At 33.8% G+C, this 22,979-nt stretch overlaps 1 protein-coding gene and 1 pseudogene across 1 annotated transcript; one reads left to right on the top strand and one right to left on the bottom strand.

Annotated features, from left to right (window-relative positions):
* Positions 1-1,227: 1,227 nt before the first annotated feature.
* Positions 1,228-11,398, bottom strand: LOC11419494 (DNA-directed RNA polymerase 1B, mitochondrial). The gene is made up of 19 exons (XM_003628665.3): positions 10,451-11,398; positions 8,425-8,679; positions 8,210-8,343; positions 8,043-8,109; positions 7,599-7,657; positions 7,182-7,299; positions 6,971-7,084; positions 6,544-6,675; positions 6,028-6,447; positions 5,570-5,620; positions 5,001-5,071; positions 3,775-3,859; positions 3,383-3,535; positions 3,232-3,306; positions 3,027-3,116; positions 2,842-2,889; positions 2,505-2,619; positions 2,300-2,403; positions 1,228-1,957 (listed from the first exon to the last, which is right to left on the bottom strand). The coding sequence occupies exons 1-19, from the start codon at positions 11,222-11,224 to the stop codon at positions 1,847-1,849; spliced, it is 2,976 nt and encodes a 991-aa protein (XP_003628713.2). The 5' UTR covers positions 11,225-11,398; the 3' UTR covers positions 1,228-1,846.
* Positions 11,399-17,938: 6,540 nt separating this feature from the next.
* LOC11437965 (CRM-domain containing factor CFM3, chloroplastic/mitochondrial-like) lies at positions 17,939-22,048 on the top strand (annotated as a pseudogene).
* The last annotated feature ends 931 nt before the right edge of the window (positions 22,049-22,979 follow it).

Raw genomic sequence — 22,979 nt, forward strand, 5'->3', positions numbered from 1 at the left:
GACTTAAAGATAATAATAAAGATTAAGATAGTGAAATGAACCAAAAAATCATAAATTTTGGTATTTTTTTAATTTACAACGAAATAATTGAGGTCCAATTATTAAAATGATAAGATTCCGGACAGCCAATCAGCATCGAACACATGTCCCTAATTATCCACAATTTCGATTCTCTCTCCGCCTCCTGCAGCTTCACGCGCTGTTGTCCCGCGTGTAGTGCACGCACTGTTTCTGGCCAACGATTGCGCGACGCGTGTCCCTGTGCGGTCAGATTAAACATGTTGAATTGATTCAACCTCTCTTTCTTCCACATCATCATTCAACACAACATTGGAGCACTTCCACATGTTGAAGGTTGCTTTCAACATAGCAATTCAACACTATTGAACATGGTCTTATTTTACCATTCTATTGTCTTAGGGTCCCTTTAATTTGCAAATGAGTAAGTGCATAACAAAACAGTACATGACAGACTTTTAAATTATTGGACAAAAACTAAAATTATTGTATGTTGCTAAACCACATCACAACTTTGTCTAAAGTACAAGTTGCCTAAAACACCAAAGTAACTTTTTGTTCACAACATTGAAACAAATGCTGATCTAGTTGTTAAATGCTTAATGACAGATGTATTTTAATATCCATAGCTCATATTGTTGCAGACCGTCATGTAATTCTGTCCCAAATGCAAAACACAACCGTGTGCAGTGTTAAAAGAGGCAGCAATGCTGCAGCACATTGACTAGTAGGAGTGGCTAGGGGAACATAGGCACTAGAACTTGGGTGGGAAATGTCCCAGACCAAATTTCCTCTATCATATGTAAGGGATCTTTGCCTATTGAATGAAAATCACTTTTCCACTGTAAAAAAAAAAAAACAAAAACCATAATATAGTTTTAGATGTTTTAAAGGAAACAATTTTGAATTCACATTTCTAATGGAATTTATATGATCATTGGATTGGTCAGTTACTTGAATAAAAATGTAAAAGGTAAAATTTTGCTAAATTGCTTAAAGAAACTATAACAACAACAATGAGATGTCATGAAAAATGAATCTTAAGAGTAAAAACTTAATATGACAAAAATGCCAAGAGCAAATCTAGGGTAAACAAAAATGCAATATTGGTTGGTAGCAATGGAAATGGAAAACATTATCCTCAAATGATGGATGACATGACTTTTTTTTTTGGTTACAGATGGATGACATGACTTTGACACGGCTCAATTTGACAACTTCTGATAATATTGCTTTTATTGGTATTATTTACATTAAGTATAAGTTATTTCAGATAATGGAAAAAGTGTGAGAATAAATATTACAGTAACCATGACAAAAAAAATGCTACATATGCTTCCATTTCCCTCTCCACAAACCAAAAAGAATGAAATAAAATACAACTTATACAAAAAGCAAAACCCCAATTTTGGTTGCTTCACTAGAGCTAGTGTCCATATCTGAGTAAATCACCTTATATGATCACTTCAATCCTTTTTATTAGTCTATGTTACACCAACCATGGACAAAAACAGATTGGCTGCTGTATATGTTGAATCTTCTTGCTTTGTAACTGATCCAATTCAAAATCAACTTGTAATGCCCCATATGTGGGGCAATCTTTCTTTTCAATGGCAAATTAGCACCAGATTTCTAGTTCCAGACAAGGAGTACTGAGTTACGGCAACCTGAATATTTGCTTGAACACTAATTTGTTGCATTGTCTGTTCTTCGAGCTTTTGCAACCCCATGCAAGTATATATCTTACAAATTTCATCACATTGGAGTTAACTCCACTGGACCACATGTGAAGGTGGTACTAGATAAGCAACATGAGAATTTGTGCAGTCTAGTTGAAAAAATAGGGAGACTTCAAAACTTCTTGAAGATCCAAGTCTCCTCGTTCCGGTAAAGGAGGAAACTTCAAATTGGGAAAAGTCTTCTCAAAATTCTCCAACAACTGCATTCAGGATTAAACAAGGAACTCTCATAAATAGCCAAATCTCATTTGGTATCCAATGACAAGGTTAGTAATCAACACTAATAAATAAAACAAGTCAAGTGTAGAGCAACATGCATCCAAAAAATACAAAGGAGGATATTATGAGGCCAGTGCAATGATTGATTTCCTCAAGTAGAAAGTTAGGTCAAAGGATATTGTTTATGCAATCACGAAAGGCATAAAAAAAATACACAATTAAACTGTCAATAAGGAAAAGAAGGAAAAGAACCAAAACCAGGATTATATTGTGGCATTTAACTAAATCAAAAAAAAAAGGTTGCCGAAATGAAGATACTTTACATTTTCCAATATCGGAGTTTCGTAGAGTTCAACAAACTTTTCCCTGAGTATCCTGTTCATTTCCTCAACGTCACATGCATGTGTCCAATAAGAATCATGCACCCCTGCAATTAAGCATTGATTTACAAAATTTGAATACATAATACAAATAAGAACACAAAAACAATACATGATGAATGTGTGTGTGATATAAATTAGTGCGCACCTGCAAAGTTCATCCCTGCTTGTTTACAAGCAACTGCAGTCATCATCATGTGAGAACCATCAAGAGAGTGAACAAAATTTGGGGGGAAAGCTGTTCTCTGCCTTTTTACCATGACCTGTAACATGTGTATGAAATATACTCGTTAGTTTTAAAATAAAATTGGGTGATGAAACACAGTCCATTAAAATGGGATGAGTCCAATCCTATGCTGTGATGCATAATCGTCACACATCTTACAAAAAAAAATGATCTAAATCAAACAGAAACATACATAAACTCGCAGCAAATATTCAAATCTAATTACATGGTAGGCCAATTTTGATCAATCAATAATTACCTTGTCAGTCTCCCGCTGTAGTGTCAATACTTGAAGGGATGTCTTGATCTGCACCAAATCCAATTTTCCATATTAGTGACGTAAATAATTTTGTAAACTGCACCTGAATTATTTGGATTGTAGAAATATACAAAAATGAAAGAAAGCAACAAAAGTAAAATCTAGGCTTCTGTTAAGAAAAGTACCAGGTGTCTTCCTACTTCTCGGTAAGGTTGTACAACTGGAAGCCCAAGGGGAGTGACCCATCGCACTGCTTGGTTTGTGCAGGCTATCACCTACTCCATGTTCAAAACTCAACCATTACAATGACGAAGATGCCATACAAGTCAAAGCATAATCAACAACTAAACATATTTTTTGCAATGTTATTTAACAGAAAATTATAGATACCTTTGCACAATCACCTAGCCAACCCATAATACTTCTTGCAGCCTCAAACATCTCTTCTAAGGCGGTGAGAGTGGTCTAAACAACGGTGAATAATAAGTAAAATAATAATTAGAAATGTCTACATTTAACTCTACATATTAATTTCTCTTACTTTTGCAGCATAGCATGATGCAGCAAATAGTTCTGAATCATCCTCAACCGCGCAACGCTCCTTAAGCCTCCTCTTGATCTGGTCTCGGGCCCCAATGTAAGTCACTCCATAGACCGATGTCATCACTGTCTGCTTCACCAACTTTCGGTCCACCTAATGTTGCCAGTTATGAATAATTTAGTTGATATAAGAATAAGCCTGAGGTTGATACATGAATGTGCTTTCATATCCCAAAGGTAAAAAAAAAAAAAAAAACACTTCATATACAACACATGAACATTATTTACCATAGCTCTAAAAATTCCTCTGGTTCTACTTTTTTTTCAAGTATTCCACAGCAAAAATTTAAAATAGAAGAATTAATGTTTTGAAACTTGAAAGTAAAAAGAAACCTGGTTGATCAAACGCCTAGCATGCAACGCATGTGGATCAGTTGCGGGATCTTTCAATGCATCTCTTTTCATGATTTGAAGTACTCTGCATCACAATAACAAATTTAACGACATCAAAACAGTCACGCTAGAACAAATTTTGGACATCAGAACAAATAAAGTTGATGTCAACAGAAAAATAGAATTATACAAAAATATACTATTCATAGATAAAGGAATGAAAGTTAATATTATGATTGGGATAAAGGGTCATGTGAATCACTTTTTCGGGAAATATACAATGAGTGCCAGACGCAACAACCCCTTTATATCTAGTATACAGCGAGATGGTCAAAAAGAAAATGAAAAGGGAAATGTGAATAGTACAATGTCTTCCATCATTGTAGGTAGAACTATATATATATGGCTTTGCTTTGAGTTTGAGACATATTCCATCACATGTCTCTTGTTTCACTTCCTCTGATCAGCAACCATTAGATCAAGTAGTATTTCTGAACATCTAATATAAGCTGAAGCCCACAAATATAATAAAAGTTGCTGCCCCAAAAGTAATTATATTGAAACCAAGAATCAACCCCTCAAATTGCTACCTCAATTAGATGACTAATTAATCATATAATTTGAAGACCTTCCAAGATTATTTTATTTTTACTAACAAAATGGAATCAGTATTCAAACCCCTAAGATATTAAAATAACCGCTTGTGTAACTGCCTTGAAGAGCTTATATATCCCCACAAGCTATTTTCAAACATTTTAATAAGCTTCGCACAATAGCTTATAAAAACAGATTATAAAAACAGCCTATATAAAGCTTATACGAAATTTACCCTCATTTCGTTTTCGATTATAGAAACAACTTATTTATAAGCTTATAGATGATAAGCAGTTATCAATTAAGCACTTAAATTGTTTATCCAAACACCACCTTAATATATTCTAAAAGACTCTTGAGATCTTTGGAGATATTCTAACACCTAGTTTTACTGGGGTCAAAATGAGAAGGCAGCAGGGGTCACCGGCGTTTAATTTAAACAATGTTCATAAGAATCAGCTAGTAGCTTTCAGCTTTCACTATGGACTGGACATAACCCTTTCTCATTGATTAAACTTTATTTATTTGATTAACAATTTATAATCTCCTTCCAAAAAATAAAACAGGTGCCAACTTGTTCACAGTATGTATGTATAATGCTCTCATGCACATGAATGCACCGTGATAGTTACCTGGCTGCAATTCCCGAGTAAACATCAGCAGGCTTATCTCCACCAACAAGATTGACTGCAGAAGCTCCCAACTTTAAACAGAAAAAAATTGCAGCAAATTATGATAACGCAGAATAGATAGAAACATGGTATAGAAAGTGAGATAGGTTAGTTTTGCTTTGTAAATCACTAAAAAAAAAAAGAAGCTACATGAAATAGACAATTAACTATGCCAATTTTGAAAAGAATTAGCTCAAGTATTTGCTAGGTTTCAGTTTCTATAAGCAATTTGAAATCTTTAAGCACTTCAGACAAAATAATAAACAGTAACATTAATATTGTTTTAATATTTCAAAACTCACAACAAAAAAATAAATCCTAATTCCTGACTCAATGCTATAAATAGAGCCGTATTTTCACCTACAACGCCACAAAAGGAGCTTCCAAAAACAAAACCAGGTCCATAAAAGGTTTGTTTGTTAGAAAAAATAAATTCCAACTGAATATTTATCAAACTCAGAACTCCCCCCGCCGAAATACACAAAGCAAACCAAAACTCAGAAACAAATAAAAAAGAAAGAAAATATTACCTTGTCCCTACCAAGTGCTGCATAGTGTTGTAAGCCATTGCATGAACCATCCTAGCAAGTATGAAAAAGAACAAATTGAAATGAGAAAGAAATGTTTAATGCCTTCAAGTTTCAACTTAATCAATCACATGTCATGATGTTGATATAAAAAGACAACTATACTAGTACTAGTAACAAATACAGGTATGAAATATAAATATACAAAAAAAATTCTCACAACAGACACTTGAGATATCACAGACGTGTTTCAAAAAAAATAAAAATTAAATACATGATTAATCCATATTAACACGTCATCCAAATATAATTAAAATTATAAGGCCTTCACCCTCTTGCTGATACTTCTAGTTTTGCAAGAAATGGTTTAAATGTTCTCCCATCTAGATGAACAAAATCAATTAAAAATGGTGTGTGGTGTATCCTCCAAATAATTTTTTTAACATCACTGTGAAAAGCACCTGGTGTACAGGCATATGAGAAAGGGTAGCCTCGGGATTGGGGCTTCTCAATGCTTCAGAGAGATTGATACATGCTGCCAAGCACTGAAAAGGATCCTCTGCTTGCAACCACCACCGCTTTCCTTCAAGCGGCCTGTCTGCAGAATCGAAAATATCATCCAGGTGGTCCTCAGTAAATGCTACTCGACCATCATAACTTAACTTGTCCACACCACCAGTGGCATACAAATTTGCCAGATGTATTTTCAACCATTGCAAGCCTTTCTTCCCCAGAGGACGTCCCTCTGCAAACTCAAGTATGCCTCGACATAGATCAGAACCAAGATGATTCAGATACGGGTGCATAGGATAAGCACGCCCTCGAAAATCAAGATTGTGAGGATAGTAGAAGCCGTCTTCTTCCTTCAACTTTCGTGCAACCTACAGCCAAAATGCCAATGCATAAATAATATACACAGCCTCTTACAGAAACCATTTGATACAACTAGGTCTATTTAGGATTAGAAGGGCACTTACAGCAAGTTTAAGTTCTATATCACATCTCTGTGAATGTCTCTCATTGTTCTCCTTTTTCACGTTTTTAACTTTCCACTTCCATTTTCGAATTTCTGATTCATCTTCTGTGTCTAGTTCCTCTGGGAGGGGAAGCTTTAGATGAAAAGGAGAGTTAATCAAAACACAACTGGAAATGAAGAGACATTAATGGAATGGAAAGAGGAAAAAGAAAAGACAGCTACTTTTGGACGTGACCTAGATAAAATGCATGCAACATTTTCCAAAATGAATTCAGCATATGAAATGAAAGATAATAACTGAGGTAAAATGATAAGGATAGTGTTTATCATGTTATGTTTTAACATTTAGAAAACTAGTCCGTATATATATTGTCATACACCACCTATCTCATGCAAACAACTTAGTAGCAAGTTTGTTTAGCACTCACATCATCACGATCCACCAGGTCAGCCACGCGACCTCCATTAGCCCATATTTGATCTATCACGCCGAGTACACTTTTGTTCACCCTCCATTTGGTATTACCAAGGGTATTAAGGGCCTAAAAACAAATAATTCCATAATTAATTTCAAGTATAAAGTATTAACTTGGGACCATGAACTTAGATGCAGATGTACAAACATCAAAGAATTCTAACCTCAAAAATAGAGTCAAGTTGATTCTTGGGAGCCCATTTTAAAGCATCACGTTGCTGCTTTGCTCCATGTATTCTCATAACATATGATGGCAAAAACAAGTATGCTCCTTTGTCATACCTACCATAAAATTGTAATGTTTATGGGAAAATTAACAATTTAAAAGTAAAACAGTAGAACTTAGTCACAAGTCATAAGTGGCATTGTATGCCAGTATGATACGATCCAATTAAAAATTAAACTTTGTAAAACATCGGAACAGCAAAGTTTAGAAGATGCTTGAACAGGTTTTTATGATCCAAAGATTGCTATAAAAGTTTCAGGCTTCATACAAGTCAATAGAACTAAGCTAACATAGAAAAAATTCAAAGTTTTAAAATAAATTGAAAGTGAAAATGATTGAATAATATGTGCCATACCCTATCCAGTTATTCGGTGGAACCAACATTGGCATGTAGGGGATAACCATGTTCCTAGCCTGTTAATGTAAACACGTTTTGATGTTAACATCAATCTCATGAATATAATGCATAAGAAATCAAAAGTTCTGGTTGAATTTAAATAGCGGCACTATAGCATGGTGGAATTTGAACAAATCGCTATTGTTCCGCAGTATGCTATAAAGTACAAAATATCGTCAAATAACAGCTATGGTAGCGATATAGCATTGTTACGTAGTGGAATTTAAAGTAACCATTATTTTTCGCAATCTGCGATTCATAACACGGATGTATAGGAAACAACAGTAACAACCAAACCTTGAAGTATAAAGTCATAAAATTTGTCTAATAACATACTGAAAGAAATATGAGCATGAACTAAAGTATAAACAATCCTTGGAGAATAATAGGTAGGCCACTTACAGTCTTTTCCAGGCCCTTCTGTATCATAGGGTCGCATTCAATAACGCCATATCTCCTACTTCCATTGCTAATCAAGTCAAGAGTATTCATTATTATTCAAAAAAGGAAAAGAAAAAAAAAGTTTAAATTTACCGATAATGATTGTGAAAGAGTAGTATCAAGCTCACTTTGAATCATTTGAAATTGTCTTGAGGGTATGCTTAAATGCAGGAAAAATATCTGGACCACCATCTCCGAATTTATTGGCTGGTGGTTCTAAGTAGGCTGTCTCTATTAACAGTTGTATCAAACGAGAGCCGACCTGAAATATGTAGTAACGGCATTGTAACACAAAAAGAATAAACCTTCCTAGTTCATAGGAACAGATTCAAATATTACAAACCTTTACTTGAGCTTCTTGTCCCCAAGGTTTCGCCTGATCTCTTCCTTTAACTATCCCCAAAGCTTGTTGCTTCTTCTGCTTTTTTATTAAACTAGCAACTTTATTCCTAAGTCTTTTCTCCTCTTTAGCAAGTTTCTCATTCTCTTCAGCTGTCAGGTTTTCACCTTTTACAGGTGCAGGAACAGAATCACTATCAGACTTGTGACTGGTTGCTTTCTTCACTTTTGTCTTCTCCATGAATCGGTATATCCTACCCTAATCCACATATAAGGGCCAGTGTCTCAATTAACAAACACTTGAATATTGTGAATTCACGCTAATAACATCAAACTTGACCACATTATTACTAAACATAAATTCAAATTGACCATACTAGACTACTGATAAGATCCACATAAACCATCTTAATTAGATGGTATATCATTTGTTTCAATCAGAAGAAAGGAATTTAGAGTTCAGTCAGTCATGTGAGTAGTAAATACCCTTTTATGAAGCACAGACTCTGACACGGACACCTGATAGGACACTGACACGGACACGCCAACACCGCTAATGTAAAAAACATAGGACGCCAATACCGCTATCTATATATTAATTTATTTATAAAATGTCTCAATTGAGAATCAAAATATATACATCTGCATCTAACTTGAGCAATTTATTTCATTAAAAAAAGTTATATAACAAGATACAATAGAATTTGGCCTTTATTTATCCATCTACTATTGAAAGAAAAAAAAACGTTGTAATCAACTTTAATGTCTATAACCCCTCGTTGATCAACATTTTTCACACATCTTGAATCTATTGTGTGTGTAAGCAGAGAAAAAAAATTCAGACAATTGTCTGAGTTGTCTGACACGCCTCATATAAGTGTCGGACACCGGTCCAAGGAGTGTCGAAGTGTAGAAATTTGGGGCCTAATTCATCCTTACAAGACCTGCTTATAAGGTGAGAAGTGCCTCCTCTTTATAAACTCCTATCAAGAGTCATATCTAACCGGTGTGGGATTAAATCCACCCCCTCAAAGCCAACACAAGGCAAGCCAACACGAGGCAACTCAAATGTTGCAATTAGGCGACTGAGGGCGGATCGCACTAAAGGCGGAATTTTCAACACAACCCCCTTATGCTTGGCCCCAATGGGCCAGAAGCGTGGCAATGCGGAATCCCAACGGTAGATCTTGGATAGGCTCTAGTACCATGTAGAAATTTGGGGCCTAACTCATCCTTATAAAACTAGCTTGTAAGGTGAGGAGTGCCTTCTCTTTTGAAACTCTTATCAAACCGATGTTGGATTAAATTCACCCCCTTAAAGCCAACATAAGGCAAGCCAACACGAGGCAACTCAAATGTCGCAAGTAGGTGACTAGGGGCGGATCGCACTAAAGGCGGAATTTCCAACACGAAGTAAAGAAGAAAACAACTTATTTAGGACACCTGTCGTGAGTGTCAAAGGAGTGTCGGACACCGACACGTGTCAGACACCACAACACGCCTAATCCTAGAGGTGTCCGTGCTTTATTTTCTCTACCAAACATGCATATTTGGAATCAGTTTTGCGAGAGGCACAAGTAACTCTGAAAACTTAAATTCATTTTGGCATGTTTGAGGATTGTCATTTAGAATTGATTTTGCTTCTAGATTTGATTCTAACTTAAAACATTAATTTGTAACCCTTGCCTCCAAATGCGGATTTTCACCCTCAAATTTGCTCAACTCACTTTCACGTGAATATATCCAAACATAAACCATTTTACCTTAAACGCGCTTTAACTAAAATCAAATCAATCAAAATCTTGTCACCGTAGAACCAAACACACACTAAAGCAAATGACAAAGGAAACATAGAATACACAAGCACACATACCAACACAAAAGCATAGAACATAATGTGCATAATTGAGTTCAGGACACTGATTCATTTCTCATTGTACTTCAACTCACATTTTATTATTCATGAAAACATAAACTATACATTTGTACTTCAACTCACATCTTATTATACATAAAAACATAAACTATACCTCATGTTCAATGGCTTCACCTATTTGACAAGCAGCTTGAATTACCCTAGCACTACCAACCCCATTACTATTAGTCATCAACAATCCCATCAACTTATGCATAGTAATAACAGCCATCATATCAGGAGGCAATTCATTGAAATAAGGCGCATGACTCAACCTCGTTTTAGTATCCTTACAAATCTCTTGATCAGCAGCAATTGCATTCTTCAAAGGCTCAAACCAACCAAGAAACAATGATTTCATATAAGGCAAATTTGGCGCAAGTTTCTGTTCGCGCATATCTTCCAACAATTCCTGATACTCTCTTGCTGCTTCTTCCCATGCCTCAGTCTCAATCTTTATCTGTCTCCTCCTAAGCATTTTATACTTGTAACTATTATTCTTGTTCTTCTTCTTCTCCTCTAATTGAGGGTTTTTCTTCTCTTCTTCAATCACCATTTGATCTAACAATTTCTGAACAACTTCTTCTGAACCAGAACAATCATCTTCTGTATCAGTTGATTCAATAGCTTCAGCAGCAACACTACCGTAGGTTCTAAAATGATTCAATGAAATTGAAGAAAAACTAAAAGGGTGTTCAGAAAACGAAAAATTGGATCGACCCAGTTTGTATTCTGATGTAAAGATTCCAACTTGACTGAAACGAGAAAATGGGTGCCTTAAGATTTTCTCGGGAAAATTATGTTGGTGAGAAAATCTCAGTGATGTAGAGGATTGAGAGGGTAAGATGAACCTCCTTGAGGAAGCACGTTTGGCTAGTTTGGACCACATTTTTGTGGTGATGAAAACGAGGAATGGAAAATTGAGAATTTTCCCGAGAAAATTTGAGCGTTTGAAAGATTTGAAGGTTAGTGGTAAGGAGAAGAAGCAGCCGCCATGAAAGTAAAACCCTTCATAAACCTATGTTGTCTGTCTGCCTGTCGTGTTTTTCTTCTGACCCGGAATTGCTTTTCGGATTTTACAAAAATAATCACTTATTTAAAGATTAATACCTCAAAATAGTCCTTGAATTTTGAAAAATCGGCCAATTTCGTCCCTGAATTATTCGAAATATCAAAATAGTCCCTAAATTTATAAAATGTCAATCAAATTAGTCCCTTCGTTAAGTTGGTCTGTTAACGGAGGTGACGTGTCACGTTAACCTCTGACAAAGCGTACCACGTCAGATGTCACGCAAGCAGGGACCAAACTGATTGATTTACACAAAATTTCGAATGACTAAATTGATGAATTTACACAAAATTTCCAAGGACCAAATTGATGGATTTTCAGAAAATTCGCAACGGCTCTTTCCCTTCTTTGTGAGTAACGGCTCTTTCTCCACTTCCTCATTTAGGGCTATTTCTTCCCCAAATATATAAATTTGGAACCCCAATGTTATAATTCCTTACATAGAGTTCAAAATCCCCAAAATTTCTTCCCCAATTCAAAAAACTTAGAACCCTAATTTTTTTGATTAAATTCGAAATTCATAAATCAAGTGCTCTGCCTTGTAGATTCAGTGTTTAGAATTGATGGGTGGTGCGCGAATGGGCAAAAACAACTACAACAACCGGTATTCATCTTCAAGCTCTATGTACAATGATGATGTGAGAGAGCTTCAATGTTGGTGTCCTAGAATTTGTGTTGTAAGAAGAGCAAACACTGTCAATAACCCAGGAAGGCTTTTCTATGCTTGCCCTCTGCATAAGGTTTGTTTAACAATGGTTATTTGATGTATGAATGTTTTGTTTAAATTATACTGATTTTGTCTTTTGATTGTATAGGATGATTGTGAAAACTGTAATTTTTTTGTGTGGGTTGATGAAGCTGAAGAATAGGCTATTTTAAAAACAATGATGCTGGTCATGGAAGAAATGCAAGGTTGATCAAGAAGCCAAATGATAGGGGCAGAGAAGAGGTTTGGAGGGCAAGGTTGATGGATAAAGTTGATTGTCTAGGAAGTGAACTTAGGTTGATTAAGTTATTGATAGGAGTATTTTGTTTGATTGAGTTGTTTAAAATGCTATTGTATTGTGCCAAGTCCATGTAATGTTGTAATGAAAAAAGGTTGTCAATGAATGAATCAAACCTTTCTGTCAAAAATATTCAATCACATTGGTCCTTGAATTATATTCATATCCATCATTTCGATCCTTAAATTAGTAAAAAAAACATCAAATTGGTCCTTGAATTATCATAACAGAAATCAATTTGATCCTTTGGACATACATTTGCTGAACAAAGAAAAAATAAAAGACAAACACTTTGATTATAAAAAGACAAACATTTGCATTATATCATAAGTCAATATTCGAGTCAGTGTTTCTTCAGGTTGAGTTTCTTGTGTGATGTTTACATCTTCATTGTCAACCACATTAACTTCTTCACTTTCTTGCGCAACACCAACATTTACCTCTTCAATAGCACCAACATTGTCAGTAGCACCAACACTGTCTTCATCATTTCCTTGAGTATCACAAGCCATTTTCTCCATTCCTTGAGTACCATTAACATTTTCCTCTTGATTATATACTCTGTTTTGCACACTAGCAACCAAACAGTCCACCACATTTCTTTCCTCAGCACTTAAAATATCAACCTCCATAATATTGACTGGTTCATCTTCAGTTGTTGATCCTCCTTTGCCCATACTTTTCAAAGACTCTTCCATTACTCTCTCAAGCTCCTCCCTCTCTTCACTTGTTAATGGCACAATTTCAACCTCTTCCGTATCCACCACATGTTGCGCATATACTTCCACTTCATTTCCATTTACCCTTGCAACTTGTACCATATCACATAAGTCTTTATCAGTTGTTAATGGAGTCAAGCATATGTTTATATCATCTTCAGCACCTTTATACGGCTTCCAATACCACAGTTTAGATACCTTAAAATAACCTCTGCAACGTTTCGCCATCTTCTCAATGTCCCACAAGCATAACTCATCAGCATCCATTTTCTTCCACACACAAAACTCACCATCGACGTATTGCAGCCTTCGATACTCATCTCGCTCTAAAAAACCACCGTGATGCAAAATTACCGTAATAGGGTCTTCCATCCTGCGATTTTGCCAACATCGTCAAAATCAAAAGCAAAATAACATAAAAAATGCAAATCAGACTTCAATACGAACCTCAACAAACCCTTTTTATAATGTTTTTCATTTTTAGTAACTAAACATAAAGACATGCAATTATTAAGTTTCTAACAAAAAACCCTAAAATTACGAATCTAAAAAACGCAATCAAACACACAACAATCACAAACAAACAGCAACCAAACATGATATGAAGTTAAAAGTTGAAAAATAATGCCTAAAACTAAAACCAAAATTTCACAAAAAAACGGACATAAAACAGGGATAAACGAACAAGAGTGAATGGAAAACAAAGTTGAATGTCTATACCTTGACAAACCACGAAATCTGACTTCAAAACCGAATCTTTTCCAAGGATGATCGCCGGTGATGATGATGATTTTGGTGAAGTGAAAAGGGTGACGGTTTAGGCGGGAAGGTGAAAGGTTGGGGACTTGTTTGATGCTTCTGAGTGAAAATGTGAGGATGAAAGTGAATGGTAATAGAGGGGTATAATTGGAAACACAGGAAAAATGAGACTGAAATGTTAATTTTTAAATTTTGACCATTTCCATCAGTTTAGTCCTTGTACACGTGGCTGACACATCATCACTGTTAACGGACATTTTGGACGGAGAGACTGATTTGATGGACGTCTGTAAAATTCAGGGACTATTTTAATATTTCGAATAATTCATGGACGAAATTGGCCAATTTTTCAAAATTCAAGGACTATTTTGAGGTATTAGTCCTTATTTAAAATGTTTTATAAATTATAGTAATAAACCAAACAAGACCGTATGATTATTCTAATCTAAATCGATTCAAATTAAAAATGTGAACCAATTTAATGAAAAGAAAAACTGCATAAAGTTAAATATTATTGTATTGGTTGAATTTTCTTTTGTGAAAATTGTTCGAATCGGATTAAATTTTGGATTGATTTTCAACAATTAACTAAACTAGGTTTTATGTAGATGTTTTAATACTTTTTTTTTCGATGGATACTTATTTATTTTTTATTAGTATGATATGATATGTTGTGTAGTTTATTTGTGGTTTTTATTTTGTTAGTTTAAGGGTTAATAGGTCCTTACATTCTATAATATAAGTCATTTTTGGTTTTACCCTTTATAAAAATAAAAAAAATTGGATTCGGCCCTTGTAATTTTTTTTTGTTTTGGAAAACTCCCTAGGCTAACTGACTGTGCATTTTTGCTGATGTGGCATGCCGTGTCACTTTTTTCAGATGACATGGCGCGCAGACTGTATAATTATTTTTATTTTTTATTTTTTAATGTGGTACATGTGGAATTTATGATTTTTTAAAAAAATTATTATAAAAAAATGAGATAAATTCTGGAAAAATAAAAATGATTAAAAAAGGGAAATAATTACGGAAAAATTAATAAAAATCTGGTAAAATGAAAAAGTCTAGAAAATTTAGTAAAAAAATCTGGTAAAATGAAAAAAAATATAGAAAATTTAATAAAATAAAATCTGGAAAAATTTAAAAAATTAACATATTTCAACAAAAATCATATTTCCATATTATTTTCAATAGCGCAAAAATTATAAAATTCTAGAAAAATGAAAAAAAATTCATATTTTCTTTTTCAAAAGTAAGAAGTTTTATTTTATACAAAAATAAAAAATTCAGGAACTTAAAATATTTCAAAATTTATGAATATAATAAGAATAGAATTAAAAATGAAATTTCAGATTTTTCTTTCAAAATTTAAATTTTTTTTTTTATACGGAAAATCAAAATATTGGAAAGTATTTTCATAATTAAAAAAACATAACATTAGATCATGAAGAATAGAATTAAAGGCTTTTTATTCAACAGTATAACATGACTTATATACCGGTGTCAATCAATATTCAATGTATCCTGTTATTCATCTAGATTCTATTTTTGAATAAAATAAAATTCTAGAAATTAATTTTCAAAATTAAAATAATTATATAATAATATATTTTCGATTTTTTTATAATTTTTTTGAAAATTTTGATATATATTAATTTTTTCATTTTTAAAATTTTTCCAAATTTTTTTCATTATTTTTTCATTTTACCAGATTTTTATTAATTTTTTCATAATTATTTTCGTTTTTAAATATTTTTTATTAATTTTTCCGTTATTTTTCATTTTTCCAAAACTAATTTCATTTTTTTTAAAATCATAAATTCCACGTATACCCCATTAAAAAATAAAAATAATTATACGGTCAGCGTGCCACATCATCCGAAAAAAAGTGATGCAGCATGTCAAATCAGCAAAAATGCACAGTCAGCTGGCCTAGGGGGCTTTTCCAAAACAAAAAAAAAATTATAAGAAGAATTCAAATTTTTTTTTTACAGGGGGTAAAACAAAAAATGACATATATTACAGAGGCCGTAAGAGGGTAAAGGCTTATTAACCCTTAGTTTAATTTTATGTTATTTTATTGATTTCAAACATAATCGGTCACCGTCTTCAAAATATTAACTTTTAATATGTCGCCATGAGAATAGATCAATCGATAGAAATATTGTACAATATAAGGTTGGAGTTTGAACTCCAAATCTCCATTTATTTATCTTAAGAGATGAATTTCTAATCATTAGATTACTTGACAAAAACATATATTATGTGTTTGTTCTACTAAAAGGTAAACATAGCTTAAGGCAAAACAATATAGGAAAAAAAAACTTTTATGATGTTGAATAATTTTTTATCTTATACAATGTTTGATCATGGACCAAAGACTATTTTAGTATTTTGGATAAGTTGTACCTTAGACAAAAGTTTGTGTTATGGTTTAGAGATGGGTAAAATTTTCAATTTTTGGCATGTCGCTTTCCCACCAATTTGGCACGTCTCTTCCCCATCAATTTGGCACGTCCATAAAACAATTTTATAATCAAACATAGTACAACCGTAGTTTTCATATCAAACTCCTTAATTTTTAGCATTCCAAATACACACTATTTTCCCATCTCTTTACAATGTTAATATCAATAAGAAAAAAACTTTACAATTTTTAGTTTTGATATCTATAAAAAAATCTTTACGTTAACTAGGTTACGAGAGCGACAGTCTGAGTGAATGAAGTACACCAAAGATCTTGATCTTCGAAAATCAAGTGTATGCTTCATTCTCATTCCATTTAGGATATATTGAATGGTCGGAACAATGTCCTCCTTCACCGAAAGTCGGTTGGGTCTGTTTCAATTGAAGAAGCAGCGTCATATCTTGTTAACTAGGTTATGAGAGGGTTAGTCCGGTTGAATTAAGTACACCGGAGATCCGATCTTCAAAAACCGAGTTCTTGCTTCATTCTCGCTCAAGTTAGGACATATCCAACGATCATAATGATGTCCTCCTTCACCGAAATTCGAGTGAGACTTCAATTGAAGTAAGAAGTGTCATTTATTATTAACTAGGTTACCAGAAGGATGGTCTGGAAGAATAAATGATATTTGGCTTAAATACGTAAAAGGTCCATGTAATAATTTAGCGCATTTTTGGTTTTCGTCCCTGCAAATTTTTTTGTTCTAAAACAACCCTTGTATTTTCGTAACCTTTTGGAAATCGTCTCTGCCGTTAGGTTCCGTCAACAAAAACGCTTTTGTGGGTAATAGAGGCACGTGTGGCATGTTCTGAGTTGGCAAAAGTTGCTGAGGTGGCATGAGAGATCATAAGTAGTGTTAATACAGGGACTTAAACCAAAAACGAAAATTTACATAGGGATGAAAATAAATAACATAGACATTAAATTTTGAATTTTAAAAACCAAATTTTTCATCTTCTTCCTCTAACATTTCTTTGTTTCTTCTTCCTTTGAAACTTTCCCTAATCTCCCATAGCTTGCGCCCTTGAACCAAAAAATCATTTCCTTCAACAATGTCTTATCATTCCATTTCTCAATCATCATCAAATGAGTTGCATATAGGTGGGTGAAAAAAATTAGGAGGATTGGCATGTGGATTGGGTTGTCATCCTTACGTTTCTATGTGGACCATTTACTTTAATTTGGTTATATATCAGCAGATCATGAAAACACAAGGTAAGAGTTATTCACTCTTTCTTTTTGTCTCTACAGGATCCTTACGTTGCAATGAAGCAGGGGAGAATGTACACCAAAGAATAGAGACATCAACTAGACACAGATTATTCATTTCCATATGTTCACCACAGGCGCGTAGTCGTTGCCCATTGATGCAAATAATTCCTTTCGTGTACAAGCTGCTAGTCCAGTAATTGATATACAAGTGGAAGGAATGCTACAATTTGCCCGTTGCACTCAAGAATCAAAAATTTCATGCACTGCAATAAACTTGACACAAATTATTTACTTTCTATTTATGCATTAACTATTGTACTTGTTACATTAACAATCAGAGACAACAACAACTTTATGTTGAAATACATAAACATGGAAGGTTTTATATTTTCAGATTAACCAGCTGGAAGAATCCTATCATATAAGTAATCAATAGTTATGGACCAATGTAATGCTATTAAGTAATCCTATCCTTCAATTCACATGACAATCCTGATAATTTTTTTCATCCACATATAAGCAACTCATTTGATGATGACTGAGAAATGAAATCATAAGACATTATTGAAGAAAATGGGTTTTTGGTTCAAGGGCGCAAACTATGGGAGATTGAGGAAAGTTTTAGAGGAAGAAGAAACAAAGAACAATTAGAGGAAGAAGATGGAAAATTTGATGTTTAGGTTTTTTAATTTCATCCCTATGTAAATTTGTGTTTTTAGTTTTAGTCCTTGTATTAACACTACTTATCATCTCTCATGCCACTTCATCAACTTTTGCCAACTCAGAACCTGCCACGCGTGCCTCCGTTACCCAAAAAGCGTTTTTGTTGATGGAACCTGACGGCAGGGACGATTATAAAAAGATTATGTAAATACAAGGGTTGTTTTAGAACAAAAAAACTTACAGGGATAAAAACCATAAATGCGCTAAATTACAGGGACCTTTTACATATTTAAGCCATGATATTTTTATATAATATTCGAAACACATTTAACCAAAAAGTTTAGTACTTTTGAAGGATAGAAGTTGACTTTTTTTTATACCCATATAAGTTGACTTTTCTTTTTGTGGTGGCCAGAGTTTGGACCCCAGACCTTACATATATTATGCATAGTCGAAACCAACTAAATTAAACTCACGATGACATACCCATATAAGTTGACTAATACGACAAAAACAAACATCTTTAACACATTATTTTCTTTCAATTATCCACAACTATTTAATTACTTTGAACTTTATTTCTATTCGATGATTAATATACAGAGAATTGTTGTTGACACATTTGGTTTGGCTGAGAAACACATGTAAAAGACGAAAATACCCCTCGACAGTTAACTACCGAGAAAAAAAGGAAAGGAAAAAAAAAACTCGGCACTTAAGTGCCGAAGAACTCATATAATTTTTTTTTTGAAAATATTATGGTTCCTTGCTTACGATATATGGATGGAGATGCATTTGTGGCATTAAACCGACAAATAGCCATGTTATATTAATAGCCCTTTTGGCATATAAAGATATGTAAATACAAAAGTACAAAACAATTTTTCCACAACGTGTTGCTTGGTGCTTTCATAACCAATTTCTTAAAAGTGAACTAACAAGCAAATGAAATTAAGGTAAGTTGTTCATATCTTGTACTCCCTCCGGTCTCGAATGTAAGAAATAAAATAAAAAAATTGTTGGTCTCAAATGTAAGCAAAAGTATACAAAAGTCATCCTATTAAATGTTACTATTCCAATTTTAACCTCATTTACTTTATCCAATTTGTTTCACATTCCCATGTTTAACGCATTCCAAAGATTTTTTATTGGTGGAGTTCAAAAGTTTCATGACAAGGGCATAACAGTAAAAATGGTATTTTTTACAATGACTCAATCCACTTTTTTAATATGTGTGATTTTTTTTTTGTTTCTTACATTCAAGATCGGAAGGAGTATATACAAAACACACACCGATTAACTTTTATGTTCGGTGGGAGAAGGTGATGTCGAGGTTTTCCTCGACAGTTAACTACAGCCGGTTTTAGACTTCCTCGGCAGTAAGCTGTCGAAGGACATTTTAATATTTTACATGTGTTTTTCAGCTAAATAAGATGTGTCGACAACAATACTCTAATATACAAAGACATTGAGTATTTTTTACTGTGATTAACTGCGGTAATACTTTACTGTTAAATATAGTAAATTTTTCAATTATTAAATATAATAATTAGAGTAGATTATTTTTCCAGAACATGAGTTGCGGAGACTAAGAAATATGGCGTTGATGATGGTGGAGAGGTTCGGTGTTGGAGTTGCTGGTATTACTCACGAATTGGTGGATGCTATTCATGAAAAATGGATGGTTGATGAAGTTGTTAAGTTTAAGTTTGATTCTCCTCTTTCTGCTAATATGAAAAGAGCTAATCAAATTCTTGAGGTTCAATGCTCCTTCCCTCTCACATTATCATTTTACTTATCTCTATTTGACTTATTTGAGCTTATATACTGAAATACACATGTCTGAAACTATTTGAGAGAGCTTATGAAAACAACTTATGAATAATTGAATACAGTGAGTCTATTTTATCTTTGTTATAGAAACAACTTATAGTAAGAACTTATATGATAATCACTTATGATATAGATGCTTAATTAAGTTGATTGTCCAAAATGGGTGATACTTCACAATCCAAAGATGCAATCGTTTTCAATGCAGTGTGGTTGCTTTTTAGCTTATAATAACTTCGTCTTTTATCAGAGAATATTTGAACTGCTAGAGCATTTATTTATATTCATAGTATTATTTTCTTGCTTAATCAGAGTAAAACTGGAGGTATTGTGGTGTGGCGATTGGGAAGTTCCATAGTGTTATATCGAGGAATGTCCTACAAGCTGCCTTGTGTAGAATCTTACACAAAAGTGTATAATGCTAACGAGAATGCTGTGGATAATTCAGTGGATGTTCGGAGTGGGAGTAGTGTTGAAGTAAGTGTGAAAGTAATGGTTGGACCTGCTGAATCTTTTAATCGAGACTCTGCAGAGTATTTGAAGGATATGAGTGAAGAAGAAGAATCAATGGAATCGATCAAACTCAACCTTTTGTTAGATGAGTTGGGTCCGCGCTTCAAAGATTGGACAGGCCGTGAGCCTTTAACTGTTGATGCTGATCAATTACCCGTTGTGGTTCCAGGGTATAAAACACCATTCAGACTTCTTCCGTATGGGGTGAAACCTTGTTTATCCAACAAGGAAATGACTGTCATGCGTAGGATTGCTAGAAGAACGGCGCTGCACTTTGCCCTTGGTATGCAAGAAGCTCTCTAGTTATATTCATGTCTTCAAATTTATCTTTCCAAAAGATTTACTATTCTTGCAGGAAGAAATAGATAACTTCAAGGTCTAGCTAGAGCTATAGTAAAGCTGTGGGAAACAAGCGCTGTTGCAAAAATAGCCATCAGACATGGTGTTCCCTATACATCTAATGATAGGATGGCTGAAGAACTCAAGGTATTTCTCATAAACTTTTGTCTAATGCATCAATTGAAACATGAGCATATTCACAGTTTGATAATATTCATGGGAGTGAGTTTCTATGGTTCAAACCACAAGTGATTTTGTGCTATTGAAGGATAAGCCTGAATGAGGTTCTTGCATGCAACCCCTTATTGTTCTGACTTTTTTTTATTGAGTTTTGGGTCCCATAAAAAAATTTGTTTGATTAATAATACCCAAAGGATTGACTGCAGCTATACTTTTGTAGCATTCATGCATTTTGGAAGCTAACCACCATATTTTTAAGTCTTGTAAGATTGTACAAATTGTTAGCACTTGACACTTAAATGCTTTTGACAGTCCTTGTTCATAATTTATCATGTGGCAATATTGAAGTGAATAAATTGTTCCTTTCTTTAAACTTATGGTGTTTGCATTTCATGCATTTGCAGAAATTGACTGGGGGAATTCACTTTCTAGAAATAAGGAATATATTGTAATTTACAGGGGCAATGACTTATTGCCTCCTGTCAGTCACCAAAACCCTGACTGAGAGACAAAAACTAACCGTTCTCCAACAAGACGAGGAAGAGAAAGCACGTCAAAATGCTTCATCGATTACTTTATCAAATAGCAAATCATCTCAAATGCAGTTACTTGCTGGAACCCTTGCTGAGACTAGGGCAGCAACCGCCAATTGGGGACACCAACCAAGTAAACAAGAAGTTGGTAAAATGATAAGAGAATCTACCTTGGATAGACTTTCTTCTTTAATCAGAAATCATGAGAGTAAACTAGCTCTAGTAAGTTACAAGAGACCAAACTGAAATAACTTCCCAAAGACTATCTGTTGTTACTGTTGAGATATTGAAAAGTTGTCACTATTTAGTTTTAACTTCACTATTTATTGTATTGATTAATCTTCCTTATTAATTAGGGATTAACTAAGAGACTCCTACCCATATAAATGTACATTCTCCCAACATGATTTGATATGATAAACATATCAAAACACCTTCACCATTCCTTTGTTCCACTATATGGATTCTTGCAATGAAGATGAAAGGGTGAAACTGTAAAGGAGAGGCAAACTATCAGACAATTTTTCCCTCACCTGCATTCTTTGTCAATTTGCAGGCATGCTTTGTGCACATATATGCTTAATCAATCCTTCAAGCTTTCCTCAGTTATATGATAATCAACACTTCCTACAAAAGAAGATTGATGCGATGCCCTCAAAAACTGAAAACAAGTAATATTAAATACTTTTTTTTTTTATGTAAACAAAATTACACCTTGTTTATGTGTTGTTTCACTTACAAAAGAAAAAAGGTGACGTGAAGTAAGATGCCAAGAATGATGGTGTTGGTGTGTTGCATAAAAGATTGGATCTTGTTAACGAGTGCCCCGAGACACTGATTAAGGAAACTAAAAAAGGAAATTTTAAAGTAAAAATAACACTTTTGATATTTTTGAGAAGTTGACAACATAAGTTTCAATGTAATGCTTCCTATATTTGATTCCTTAATCAGTATACTGGGGTACTAGTTAACATTTTCCTTAAATTAAATAAAAATAATCAAAACACAATAGGTGTTTGTTGATTTTTTTATTTCTAAACTATTGTGTTTATATTTTCAAAGTCTATTTTGAAAAAGAATTTTTGTCCACCGAAGTTATTATTGGTTGAGTCACGACCGAGTCAAGATCAAATCGATCTACGTTTCGTGGCACTACCTAAGATTGTGGCAGACGAATTATCAACCACGTCGCCTTCAGAATAAAACAAGCATAACTACAATTGTGCGATTAAATATTGCATCGTAGCTAATCGTTCAAAAATTACACATCCACTATGGTACTAAGACCACACTTAATTAATAACGAAACCAATCAATTATGGTACTATAACTACACTTTATGGAATTTTGATTGT

Source organism: Medicago truncatula, chromosome 8, assembly GCF_003473485.1.
Source record: "Medicago truncatula cultivar Jemalong A17 chromosome 8, MtrunA17r5.0-ANR, whole genome shotgun sequence".
NCBI classification, from domain to species: Eukaryota; Viridiplantae; Streptophyta; class Magnoliopsida; order Fabales; family Fabaceae; genus Medicago; species Medicago truncatula.

Bases quoted from the DNA above. Each gene is read 5' to 3' on its own strand.
- LOC11419494 (XM_003628665.3), bottom strand. From the start codon at position 11,224: ATGTGGTCCAAACTAGCCAAACGTGCTTCCTCAAGGAGGTTCATCTTA. The intron at 8,110-8,209 runs GTGAGCTTGATA...TGACTTGATTAG, and splicing joins ACAATTTCAAATGATTCAAA to CAATGGAAGTAGGAGATATG. The intron at 3,860-5,000 runs GTAACTATCACG...ATTGTGATGCAG, and splicing joins TACTCGGGAATTGCAGCCAG to AGTACTTCAAATCATGAAAA.